The sequence below is a fragment of the Vitis vinifera genome, chromosome 1, assembly GCF_030704535.1.
Source record: "Vitis vinifera cultivar Pinot Noir 40024 chromosome 1, ASM3070453v1".
Lineage (NCBI taxonomy): Eukaryota > Viridiplantae > Streptophyta > Magnoliopsida > Vitales > Vitaceae > Vitis > Vitis vinifera.
Window position 1 is genome coordinate 23119423 of NC_081805.1, and position 14231 is coordinate 23133653.

At 28.3% G+C, this 14231-nt stretch overlaps 1 protein-coding gene across 1 annotated transcript; it reads left to right on the plus strand.

The window, feature by feature from the left end:
• Positions 1-12219: 12219 nt before the first annotated feature.
• On the plus strand, positions 12220-13671 carry LOC100248212 (GEM-like protein 5). The gene is made up of 3 exons (XM_002263329.4): positions 12220-12731; positions 12825-13099; positions 13233-13671. Exons 1-3 carry the CDS (start codon positions 12368-12370, stop codon positions 13449-13451), a joined length of 858 nt encoding a protein of 285 aa, XP_002263365.1. The 5' UTR covers positions 12220-12367; the 3' UTR covers positions 13452-13671.
• Positions 13672-14231: the final 560 nt, after the last annotated feature.

The window sequence follows — 14231 nt, forward strand, 5'->3', positions numbered from 1 at the left end:
ATTTATTATATATTATATAAGTTTGAAAAAAGAATAATATTTGATGAGGTATTTAAAAGTTATTTATTTTAAAAATGCATTTGACAATAATAATTTTTAATCATATTTCATATTTAATTTGATGAAGAAAAATTATTCAACTTGGTTCCACTATTAAATAGGTAAGAGAAGGGTAAAAGAGTCAAAGAGAGAACGAGAAAGATGAGGTGATTGGTTAGTTTTTTATATTTAATAGTTAAGGGTATTTTAGAAATTTTTTTTAAAGATAATATCTTTTCTCTCAATTTCTACTCTTTTATTAGGTGATAGGAGGATCTTACCTCAATTATCCGATGTTGAAAACAGAATTCTCTCTAATTAAAAAAAGAAAAAGAGAAAGGGTGGGGGGCGGCTTTTGAAGACTTTTGATTGGAAAGTGACATGAAATTGACAAAAGAATGATTAATTAATTAGAAAAGAAATATGGGGCCTGGAAATTTATTAGCCGCTCTCACTGTATCGTCATCCATATGACATCGCTGTGATTCAATTTCTAATATTATAAGCCACCCAATGATTCCTTCCCCTCCTTTTTACTCATTCCACTCCCACCATCTTCCTTTGAATCATTTCTTCCAAGTAGAGAACACAATTTTCTAAGTCAATTCTAACTATGTCAAATATTGTTTATCCAACTTTTAATAAATAAATTAAATAGAAAGGAAGAATTCCCTTCTTAAAATATAACTAAGTGAGTTTTTGGGAAATCAGATTATTAACTTAAAATCACTTAATAATTTAATTTAAATCATTAAATAAATTAAGTAATAATATAACTTAAAGTAAAAAATAATTTAAATTAATAAATAAAAATAATTAATTTATTCTTAAATATGTATCTTTATTTTACTTTTTTATTTTTATTTATTTTAATTATTTTTATAATGTCTTTTACTACTCCACAACCTCTATTAATATTCGATCTCTTTTGCTTTAATTATAATTTATGAGGATAAATATTTTAATTTGATAATTTAAAATAAATTTTAAGTTAATTTTATCAAACAACCTTAATATTTAAAGTAAAAATTAATTAATAAGTTTTAAGTTAATACTTAATTTAACTTAAAATTAATTTAAGTTATTAAGTAATAAGTATTAAGTTTTACAAACAATCCCTAAAAGTTATTTTCAAATACCTAAAATTATTTTAGAAAAAATTCCAAAAAGACTAATATTTACCCAATAACATTATGTAACTTTTGTTTTTCTTGTTTTTGTTTTTAATTTTTAATTATATATATATATATATATATATATATATATATATATATATATATATATGAGCATAATACAAAATAATGACTTAAGTATAAAAAATGATATAAAAAAATCCTAAAATATAAATATAACCAAATAATACCTTTTTGTTATTACAAAATTTTGTAAAGATAATTCAACCAACTTTTTAAAAAAACAACTTAATGACTTAATAATTTAATTAAAATTATTAAATAGATTAAGCATGTTTGATAAAAAAACTTAATATTATAATTTAAAGTTGTTTTTAATTTTAGGTATTAAATATTAAGTCAAATCAATTAACTTATTGTTAACTCTCAATCCTTTTTTTTTTTGTCTTATTTGTCCATATTAATAAAAATATATTTTAAAATTATGATTCATTCATGATCTATTTTTTATAATAAATATTTTATCGATTATCTAATATATTTACCATACTTTAAATATAAATATTTTATAAATAAATTTATTATTTAAAATTAATGAAAATAAATACAAGTTAAATTTAATGAAGATAAATACTAGTTAAAATTAAAAATGATAAATGTGTCAATTTAATAAAGTATAATAAAATTTAAGTCAATTAATAAATTTTAAGTTAACAACTTAAGAATAATTTAATTTAAAGTTAATTTAAGTCATCAAGTTTTACCAAAAACCCGCTTATTTCTTCAGGATATGAGGTGTGTGGTATTAATTTTATAAAAATCAAATGTAGGAACAAATTTTCCGGATTAATTAGCTTTATTTAGTTTTTCTTTATATTCTCTAAGGTTATTCCTACATCTTGTAAAGGCTGGGCCGGAATTCCTCTCTCTTCCCAGGGACCTCTGTTTGGTTGCCAAGAAAACCTAGGACTAATTAAAAGAAAATTTGAACTCTTGGATTTATGATTACTTAGCATCTTGTTAGAGTACATTGGTGACAAAAACCAGCAAAAGCTGAAAAAATAAAAAATAAAATTTCTTTTATTTTCTTATTTTCTTCATCATTATTTTCTATGCTAGTTTCCTAAAAAATAAGATAAAATAGTAAATTTTCAGGTATACAACTTTGTAGTTAATTGATATTCAAAATATTATATGGTCATGAAAGAGTATCACAATTTATTAGACATTTTTCCATTTAAGGAAAGAAAAAAATTATTACCCAAGCATAGAGATCTAAAGAAAAATTAAGGTCTTATTTGGTAATTGTTTTTTTTTTAAATAATTTTTAAAAAATATTCTTTAATGTTTTGTAAAACAAAAGTCTATTTAAGAGCGTGGAATGTTTTTAATAGTTTTAAATATGTTTTAAAAATAATTTTTATGTTTAAAGCTTTATTTTAAATTATTATACATGTTTGTATAATTATTTTTTTAAACAATTCAAAAAAACAAGTGAAAAAAAAACAACTAAAAAATATTATCTAAAAACACAATGTTTTTTGTTCTTGAAAATAGAAAATAAAAAACAGTTTTATGGTTGACAAACGTGTTTTCCAATTTTTTTGTTGTAGAAAAGAGAAAATTATCATCGGAAACAGTTGTTAAACAAATTTTACGTATATTGATTTAAAATCTTACACACTTAAAAAAAAAAAAAAAAAAAAAAAACAATGACAAAACAATCGTTTATTGTAATTTGGATAAATGTAAGCGATAATTCAAGCAATAATAAAAATAAATGAAACAGAGGAAAGAGAAAGTTCAAGCTTTAATTTATAATGGTTCAGTGTAATCTCGACCTATGTTCATTTTTCTCTTACATCAAATTTTAAGTTTAAAAATCCACTATATTAAGACTTCCTCACCAAGTCTTCAAACTTCATATTTGGATTCTTGATTCTTATGGACCTTCAATTAATATCCCACATTTGACAATTATGAAGTCATATCTCATATTTGGATTATTTTTCCTCACAAGGAAATAATGCATAAATTTATTGAATCAAATTTATAGATTATAATTTTGGCTCAAAGAATAAAAATGAAATTGAGATTGAAGTATACTAAATGGATATACAAGATTTTGAATAAAGGTACACTAAAAAACACTTTTTGATTAATATTCAATATATGGTTGTTGGAAGATAATAAATAAGAGTTAGCAAACCTTTATATATGAAATGAAAGCTAATTATTCATTAGAAAAGTTTTCTTAAAGTCATTGTTAACCACCTAACTAGTCGTTAGACATTTAATGTGTTGTACGTGAACATTGGAGACTTATCATGTCATTCAATCAATCTACTATCCCATTGAATCAAAAAGCTTATTATGAAATCAAGGTTTAGTTAATATCAATTTTAATGATAACAAAATAAGGTTTGGAATTAATTATTTATCTTAAGTGTATTTAGGTTAAAAAAATTAAAGAAATAATAAAAAATATATCAAGCCAAAGGAAATCAAGAAGAATGAGGACTTCAAAACAAAGATCAATCAAGATCATTTGTTTAGGATCTCTTTATAAGATTGTTGGTACATTAGGATAATGCATTTTATTTTTAATCAAGTACATAAAATCATCCAAATGCCTAAATCGGTTTTATTCTTTTATAAATTGAATGATTTTATATTTTTTATTAAATGATTTAAATATGTTATATCATTTTTAAACTTGTTTTAAAGGGTTATAAGAAGTTGAATACAAGTTGTTGAAGATTCAAAGCCTTAAATTGAGGTTTTTTTATGCACTTTATGTTGAGATAGAGTCCTAGAAGTATGACATGATATAATATATTTAAATCATTAATAAATTCGTTTAGTTATGATTTTGGTTCCTTGTATTATCCCATTTACATGAATTAGTTATCTAAGTATTCACACTCATATCACTTGCATTTTACATGACTTAGGCGTATTAAGAGTTACACAAAAGATATAAGTCATGAGTTCCTTATAAAGTGATAAGTGACTTATAGTCGATTCATGAATTTAAGCAATCTAATAGAGATTGTAATGCATTACATTTTAATTGGAAGAATGACTTATCTTAGTCATTGTGATGACTTTCCTATGGTGAGTGTATTAATGTGTATAGTTACACATTGGACATGACCCATGATGAATTACGATATTGACTATTAGGTAGTCATGATTGACCAAACTTTTATATTATATGGACACCCAATTGTAAGAGGATATTAAGCTTGTATTTAAGTTGATATGAGACTTTGACTTATGGGTAAGACTTTAAGGTTGTTACATATTTCCTACAGATTGAGTCATTGTTAATGAAAACTAGTAACAATTAGTATTCTTAACTGAGACACTATGATATGTCATGTGATTGAGACAGTGTATCCCCTTAGGTGATCTAAAGACATGTGATTAGAATGATTATAATCATAACAATTCCTTTAGTGGAATTTGATATATATTCTTTGAGGGTTATATGAGTATGTTAGTTAATTACATAATAGAAGGATTTATAACTCAATGATGTGAAAGGTAATTTTGAGAGGTTGATGACATTGTCTCATTAGATTATGGACACCAATTTATGAGGAGTTTGCATGCAGTAAATAGTATGTCATAGACTCAAACTTTGTCTTGTTGTAATTATATAGGATACTGAAGTGCAGTTAAAACTCTTTAGTAAAATGTTGAATCAACTTCATAATTAGATTATGAAAGAGCCATTATTTTTCTATGAGGTCTAGTAGTCCTTGCTTGAGCTCTCATTTTATGGTGGTACATTTGTTTGAAGGATTTTGAGTTTACAGTTCATAAGAGTGTATAAACACTACAAGGAAAAAGATATATGGTGACATTTATAATAAGTCACTATAAACATAGGGTGTCACTACAATATAGCGTCACCTTATCCACTGACACCATAGAGGGTATCAATTGGTGACGTATTTGGAAGCGACACCAAAGCAGATAAATGGTGACACATTCAGAAGAGACACCATATATTTTTAGTGATGCTTAATTTGATATAGAGTTGTATGAGATATATAAGGTGTCATATTAAATGCATCATCTTTGAGTTATGGTGTCACGTTAAATGTATCACCTTTAATTTATGGTGTCACATCATTGTAAATGATTATGGAAGATATGGTTGTTTTTTGTTGATTAGTTTGTAGATTTTTGTAATGCTTATTAATAAATAAGACTAACTTGTGTAAATTGTCCATAAATATAATAATCATATTACATTTAACTTATATTTTCATAATGCTTATGAATTAATTTGTAACATATTACATCATCCAATAATATTTGTATATCAAATGTTCACAAAATGATAGTACATCAAACACATCAAACCCATCAAAACTAAAAAAGAAAAGTGAATACACATTAAAACATGATTTAGAAATGTTAAGCTTCCCAACATTCATGTATACTTGCATTTCATATGCATAAAACTGGCTAACCATAAAATGACACAAGAGTTGCATCCAAAAACCCAAAATTCTCAATTCCAAATAAAGTAACATTTATGTCCTATAATGTATGACATAAGAGTCATATCTAAAAACCTAAATCTTGTTGCCTCTTTCTCCTTTCTTTTTATTCTTCATATTGTCCTCCCAAGAATGTATACCTGCATTTCATAGTTTAATGAGTTTTAGAGTACTTATTGAAAATAAAAATGTGATGTTATAAACAATAAACAAATCTAAGTACTAATGTTTTCTTTTTCTTTTTCCTTTTTCTCATTTTGGTATAAAAATAATTCGTAAAGAATAAGTAATGTTATACAATATCAATGGAAAATTCAATCATATAACAACTAAGGGACTTACCATGAATGATCACGATACATCAATATGATTCATGATTAGTTATAACACAAAAGTAATCTATTTTTCTCTAATTTCATCAAATTCTACTTGAGAATATGTTTTATTTGTCATCAAACTGAAATCAAATGAGAATAACATTAATATCACAATAATTGAAAGTATGAAATTATGTACAATTCATTAAATGAGTAAAATCTTTGATGCAATAACTGTAAAATCAACAATTATTTCTTTAATGAATCTCATAACAAAGTAGTCATAGTTGAACTCAGTATTATTTTTTTACTATTAAATTATTTTTAAACAAAATAACAATTATTAATATATTGGTTCATTTTTAAATACTTTCATAAGAATATATTTTAACTACAAGTTATTTTAATTTATCAAAAGATTTTTAGGAAATGAGCTATTATCCATTTATTATTTTCTTAATTTTCAAAAAATATTTTCAGTCATTTCATACACGTTTTCAACTACTAAAATTATTGTTTTTATAGAATAAACAAAGAAGCATACACTTCTCCTCCACTCACTAAGTCAACTATTACAATCACCATAATATTTTATTCACCTACCAATATCTCATTCCATTTAGATAACTTTCTCAACAAAATCATTTCTACAATACTTTTTACTCTCCTATGATATTGAATATTTTATTCCATTTAGGTGACTCTCAACACAAAGAAAAGTAGGAATGTCTTCTTAGGTTAACTAAACAAAGACTTTTTTTTTTTTTACTTTACAATATGTATAAAAAAAAACAATTATTTATTACAAGAAATGTGGTAGAAAGGTCATTTCATTTTTAAAGAATTTTTTAGAATTTCTTAAACATTTACAAAAAATAGAATCTAACAATTTTATTTCTAAAACAATTGATCAATTCAAAAAAGAAAGAAGAATGTTATTTTTTAAGAAAAGTTAATAAACCACTTTATTCTTGAATTATCTAAACAAAACTTACTAAAAAAATATTTTATCCCAAATTTATTTTCAAAACTTTCTTATTGAAAACTATCTCATATATAAATTATTTTATTATATAGAGAAATTCTTATTTTATTCTTTTTTTAGAGAAAAATTCACTTGTTTATTAAATATCAAAGAAGTCTATTTTTATATATATATATATATATATATATATAAATTCTCTTATTTTCATACAAGAAATTTCCATTTATGCCTAAAATACTTTTAGAAAAATCATTGCCAACAAAATTTTATTTTTAAAATTATTTTCAACATTCTTATTTAAAAAAATTATCATTGGATTATTTTCAAAAAGGACAGTCCTAAAAAAATTAACCATTTATAACCCAATTTAAACTCAAAAATTATCCCCAATATTATTTTATATTCCTAAATTATTTTCAAACAAAATAACAATTATTAATATTTTGATTCATTTTTAAATACTTTCACAAAAATATATTTTAACCACATATTATTTTAATTTATCAAAATATTTTTAGGAAATGAGTTATTTTCCATTTATTACTATCCTATTTTTCAAAACATATTTTCAGGCATTTCATTCACATTTTAAAATTTCAAATACTAAAATTATTGTTTTTATAAAACAACAAAGCATGTAAATTTCAACTACTAAAATTATTGTTTTTATTGAATAACAAAGCAACATACACTTATCTTCCATTTACTAATTCAACTATTACAATCACCCCAATATTTTGTTCACCTACCAATAATTCATTCCATGTAGGTGACTCTAAAAAAAAAGTCATATTTATAATACCTTTTACGACTCTGATACCTAATATTCTATTCTATTTAGGTGACTCAATACAAAGAAAGTGAGAATGTTTTCTTAGGTTAACCGAAGAAAACCCTAAATAACTTAAGTGCTTTTGGATTAATTGAGTATCATCTTGTAGTAGATGTCAATCTCTATTGTTAGACTTCACCAAAAAGCTCCTAGCACGGTGGAAAAAAGTATCAAATATAGTCAAGTCTTCAATAAAATACTATTTCATGCGAAAAATTACTACAAACTAGTGTATCTCTCATTCTCAATTAGACAAAATTTTTAAAAATAATTCATTTTTCTTGTTTTCATTTGTTTTGGGGCTTATTAGCAATGAAACAAAAAATATGTTAGAATGTTAAACCTAGTTTTTACTTCCCTGGAACTCGATAAAAAACACCATTTACAAAACCCACATCATAGATATACTAAATCAAGAGATATAAAACAATTATACTAACAAAGTTTTTTGCATTAATAAAAAAAATGAAGATGGTAGATAAGAGATTTTGACTTACCCGAGATTTTACGAAGCAAAGAATATCAATTATGGGTGTGCCGATCATGGGTGTGCCGACCATGGGTGTGAGAAGAAGGGGAAGAAAACGATGGTTAGGGTTAAGCAATAAGATCTTTTATATTAGTTAATGTATATATGGAAACAATGAACTTTTCATAAATTGTTCCTACTCACTATTTTTAAAAAGGGCCCATTAAGTTATAAAATTTAAAACTTTTTATTTCATATGGTGTCACTTCCAAAAAATGACACCGTAAATCTGAAATTAGCATCATCTAACTATCCTAATTGAAGATTTTTTATATGATGTGTCACCTTTATAAATTTTAAGTTCAATGGTGTCATTATTTTAAATGCGACACCATAAATAGTGACATCATATATTATTTTTGTAGTAGTGAAAGGCGTTTTGCTAAAAACACAAGGTTGTACTAGATTTTATGAATGAACTTTTTGGATTAGGCTAATTCATTAATTGGAGCATAATAAGACTAATTAATTAATTAGGACTCAAGTAGGATGAATTAGGTGACCCAAACCTAATTTGGACTCAAGTCACTTAAGCCCACAAGGAAGTCTACAAAGACCTCCTTAAGGGTTAGAGCTTCCGAATTTTATCATTTGTCTTCCAAACAATGAGAATAAACCCTAGTCACCCTCGAGAGAGAGAGAGAGAGAAGTCCACCATTCTCTTATGCCTAGATCCATGAAAGGGGAGATCGGGTGAAAAATCATTGGGTAGACAAGCTCTACAACCTCTTCGACATCTTTCGTAGATTGAAGTTGATTTAGGAACATCTAGATCACATATATGAGTTCTCCATATCTAGATATTTGTTCTGAAATGGTTTTGATTGTCATTGTGTTCTACTACTTTAGATTTAGAGAGCCTAGGGAAAAATACATGAATTTTTTTTTTATCCAGGGCTAAGAAACAGAGTAATCCAAAGTTCCTGGCACTTTATAATGAAATTGATTGAGTTAAGGTGGAATGAGTTGATCTAGTTAGGTTTGATTGGTTAATGTGTATTTGCATTTTCTCTTTTTCTAATAACATGTATTTAATCGATTAAGGTTAAACCTTAATTGGTTGAGAACCAGTTGAGGACTAATTGAGTCGGTTGGGCAATAGTAACCTCAATAGTTAGTAGTTAGTTGATCGATCGATCCCAAACTATGTCTAATGGCTATTTTAGGCTTCCAACTCTCATTTAAAGGCTTCAAACTTCTTGTATTATTGGGAGAAAATTTCTAAATGATTCTTGAATATTATTTGAGAATACACATTTGTTCTCAAGCACATTAAGGAATCTAAGTTCTCAAAAAAAAAAAAAAAGTTAAGTTTAGCTAGGTGGATATAATTCTTTAAGAAACCACATTTGTTCTCCATCATTATGCAACGATTGAGAATAAAACTATTAATGCCCTTAGTTGAGTAATTTACAAGCCATGAATATCCATGGGGTTGGATTTGAGACGACGAAGGATGGGTATCTTACTTGTCTTGATTTTGCTATCATTTATCAAGAAATTCAAGATGATCATTGTCAAGATCACATTGATTTTATCATTTGTGATAACTACGTGTTTAGAGAGGATAAGCTACGTACTCCTTATACCTATATTTAAGATTTCTTGACTTGGAAGTTGCTTATATAGTAGGGGTTTAACTAGTCCCTTGAGTAAGGGCAAAACTATTGCTTTGTAGAGGAAGGGTTTTATTGACCTTCTTTAAAAAGAGATATTGCTAAAATTGTGTTATAGTATTGAACTTGTTAGCTAGCTAAGGCAAACAAAAGAAACACTTTAACTATACCACACACACCTCTTAGACATACCTTAGTATGGATTTTGTTCTTGAGATGCCACAAATAGCTCAAGGATTTGATTATATTTTTGTTGTGGTAGATAGGTTTTCTAAAAGAAACACATTTCATCCCTTGTCGCAAAACAATCAATGTCTCACATGTAGCCAAATTATTTTGTAAGGAAATAATTAGACTTCAATAGTTATCCACTTCCATAGTGTTGGATAGAGATGTCAAATTTATTAGTTATTTTTTAAAGATAGTTTGGAGAACTTTTGGCCCTAATATGAAATTCCCCTTAGCATTTCATCCTCAAATTGATGGTGAAACTAAGGCTATTAACAATATTCTAGGATGTTTTCTTAAGAGTTATGTTCGAAAGCAACAAGGTTATTGAGATTTGATACTGCCAATAGTAGGGTTTACCTAATAATTTTGTTAACTATTATAGAGGATGTAACAATTTTGTTAACTATTCTACAAGAAAATTATCAATTGAGATTGTTTATGTTTATTATCCTTGTCAACTTATTGACATTAAACAGAGTCTAGAATATTTGCTTAGGAGTTTAGTTGGAGAAAAACAAGATAATTGGGATTTGATACTGCTAATAGTAATGTTTACCTATAACAATTGTGTTAATTGTTCAATAGGATGTAACAACTTTGTTAACTATTCTACAAGAAAATTACCATTTGAGATTGTTTATGGGTAGTTGCTCGTCAACCTATTGATATTAATCATAATCTAGGATACTTGCTTAAGAGTTTTGTTGAGAGAAATAAGGTAATTGTGATTTGATACTGCCAATAGTAGGGCTTACCTATAACAATTTTATTAATCGTTAAATAGGATGTAACAATTTTGCTAATTGTTCTACAAGAAAAATAACTTTTGAGATTGGTTATTTTGCTTGTCCAACTATTGATCTCATCCCTTTCTCTTTTGAATCTAGACCTTCTGAATTTTCTAAATCCTTTGCTCAACACATTCATGATCTTCAAGCTAATATATGATGTAAATTGCATTAAATAATGAAAATTATAAAATTGTTATTGATGTTCACCTTAAAAATTAAGAATTTAATGAAGAAGAGCATGCCATGGTCCGTATTTGCCTTAAAAGATATGCTAAACATCCCTTCAAGGAGTTATTTGCTTGAGCTAATGGGTTGTTTCCCACCATTCGCAAACTTAGGTCCAATATATATTTACTTGACTTACTAAATGATATGAATATTAGTCCAATTTTCAATGTGAAGTATGTTTCCTTATGGAGCACTTTGGAGCCTTCACTCTCTCTCTCTCTCCTTTCTAATTAAAAAATAAATAAATTTTTAGGAACCCTTAATTTCCCATTTTATAACAAGTAGGGAAGGGAGGAAATAATTCTTTCCATTTTGTACTTATTCTGAAATGGGAAACTTTGGATTCCTTACAAAAATATTTTTTTTTAGATGAAGTCATGGTTGCATGATTTTCCCCTAAAAAGAAATGATGCTTAGCCTTAGAATATTTGCAGTCATAACTAGACTGGAGCCACCATCCACCTTGCTGTTGTACTGTTCTACATCCTTCTGCACTCTGGGACCTGACATGTGAACTGAACCCTGATTTACTTGTTGCTCCAACATTCCCCCATTTCCTCTTTCAGCAAAAAACTTTACGACCCATCTGATGGGTTGAGTTTTATAATCCAACTACCTTCCCAAATTTAGAGTTTGTTTGGGAATGATTTTAGAAACATATCATGACAACCATTGAGGAGCAGCCTCCGTCAAAGGTTACCACTATAAGCCCAACTGAATCAACTACCAAAATCAACTCTACTCAAATTGGGGCCGCAACTTGGATCATCCCAGAGCCCAAAAAACAGTTCCACTAGTTTGGATAGATTTTCAATTGGACCCGGTCCAATTGCTTGGCTCAGGTTTAAAAAGCCAACCTTAAAGGCCCCAATTCATGCTTCAATCCAACCCAGCAAAAGCAAATAAATCTTTAAGTGGGGGCCCTGAAGAAATGAATGCGTGGCATGATCCAGAAGCATCTGGGTGTCTTCTAGGCGGTAGGCAACCCATATACTTATTGGCTAAGGAAATAAACAAAACCGTGTGCAGAGTCTACAAATTTATATCTATAAAACTGAACTTCTTCAAACCCACCTCCCAAATCGAGCCCTTGTTCTTATCTTGATTCCCAGAAAGTCTACTTTCTTTGTTGTTTTAATTTTAGCTACCATGACTGGCACATCAGAAGACCCACAGCACAATCAACAGTCTCCTCCATCTCCCAGGGCCAAAGAGTCAGATTCTCATCATCAATCACCATCATCCTCATCTTCTTTGCATCAATCTTCTGATGAGGACGCCAAGAAATGGGGAACCCATGTGATGGGGGCACCAGCAGTGCCCACTGTGCACCCAGACAACCAGAAGGCAGCCCTGTGGAGGGCTGATGAGCACCAGCATACCTACCACCAGCCTTATGTTCAGTACTCCCCTGTTGAGAAGCCCAGCAACAACCCTTTTGAGCCTGTCATTCACACCTTCAATTCATGGAGCAGAAAGGCTGAAACCATTGGCAGAAACATCTGGCACAACTGTAAGTTAATTTCATGTTCAGAAACTTCATTAATTTCAATCACTGTTAGGGGATTTTGTCCAAGTTGATAACATGTATCCTAATAATTTGCAGTGAAGATGGGGCACTCGGTGTCGGAAACTGCATGGGGGAAGGTAAATTTGACGGCAAAGGCGATCACAGAAGGTGGGTTTGAGTCTCTCTACAAGCAGACTTTTGCAACAGATCCAAATGAGAAGCTGAAGAAGACTTTTGCCTGTTATCTGTCTACCTCTACCGGCCCTGTTGCCGGTACCCTCTATCTGTCAACTGCTTGTGTGGCTTTCTGCAGTGACCGTCCCTTATCCTTCACCGCTCCATCTGGGCAGGAGGCTTGGAGCTACTACAAGGTAAAACATGAATGCTTACTAGCTAGTTCTGTTTGACTGCTCAGAAAATAAGCAAGAAATGATTGGAAAATTAGGCTTCTTAATCAGAACTTGAAATCTGATCATTACAACATGACATGTGCTTCTTGAACAGGTTGTGATACCTTTGGGGAACATAGGCACCGTCAACCCAGTGGTTATGCGAGAAAATTCATCTGAAAAATACATCCAGATTCTGACCATTGATGGGCATGACTTCTGGTTCATGGGGTTCGTTAATTTTGAGAAGGCGGTGCATCATCTCTTAAGCAGCACCTCAGAGTTCAGAGCACATGAAAATGCAGTAAGACCAGTAGCTGGCGCATCATCCTAGTAGAAGTTACCGGCACTATCTTCTGATCTTATGTGTTTGTTCGATTCCTAGCTACCATGCAGTTCTGCTTTCTTTTCTTTATGCATTTGTTGGATTGTTTGTTTGTTTGAGTATATATATATATATACATGATCATGCCTCTTGTGAATTTTGGATGTTCGAAGCTTTGGGCCAGAGTTTATTTCAGTGGAGCTAGTAAAATGTCTTTTATCACTTTCAATCTGAGAAGTTGAGAAGTTATTCCATTGATGTAACAGTTTTGAGATTAGGTTGGATGTGGATAAAGAGGAGTGTGAATGTTAATTTTGATTATACCAAGCAGATATGGGTGATGTTAAATACAATTTTCCTCCTTGGACCCACTTATTAAAAGGGAAAAAAAAACAATTAGTGGGTGGACCCGTCTTATTAAAAAAGATACCGAAAGGGGTTTGGAACCGTCATATTAAAAAACAAATCAAAATGAGTACAAACAAAGAAAAGATAGGTATATTTAATATTTTTATTATTAATAAATTAAAAAGTATTAATTTGCTTGTAATAAAGCAATTTTTTTTAATGCAAAAAACAAATTATCAACAAACATACTATGCAATATTTCACATTGAATAAAAAAAAAGTTTTTGATATTATATAAGTATGATTTTTTTAAACTATATAAACATGTTTTAAAGTTATGAAGGATTATTGGAGTCAAAACAGATAATATTCACATCATTAAAAATGAAAAGTTATAAGTGATATCAAAATTGATATTCGACCTTAGAGTGAGGGTTTGTT

Excerpts from the sequence above, each read along its gene's own strand:
- LOC100248212 (XM_002263329.4), top strand. The coding sequence starts at position 12,368 with ATGACTGGCACATCAGAAGACCCACAGCACAATCAACAGTCTCCTCCA. Across the intron at positions 12,732-12,824 it reads CAGAAACATCTGGCACAACT|TGAAGATGGGGCACTCGGTG; the intron begins GTAAGTTAATTT and ends AATAATTTGCAG. Across the intron at positions 13,100-13,232 it reads AGGCTTGGAGCTACTACAAG|GTTGTGATACCTTTGGGGAA; the intron begins GTAAAACATGAA and ends CTTCTTGAACAG.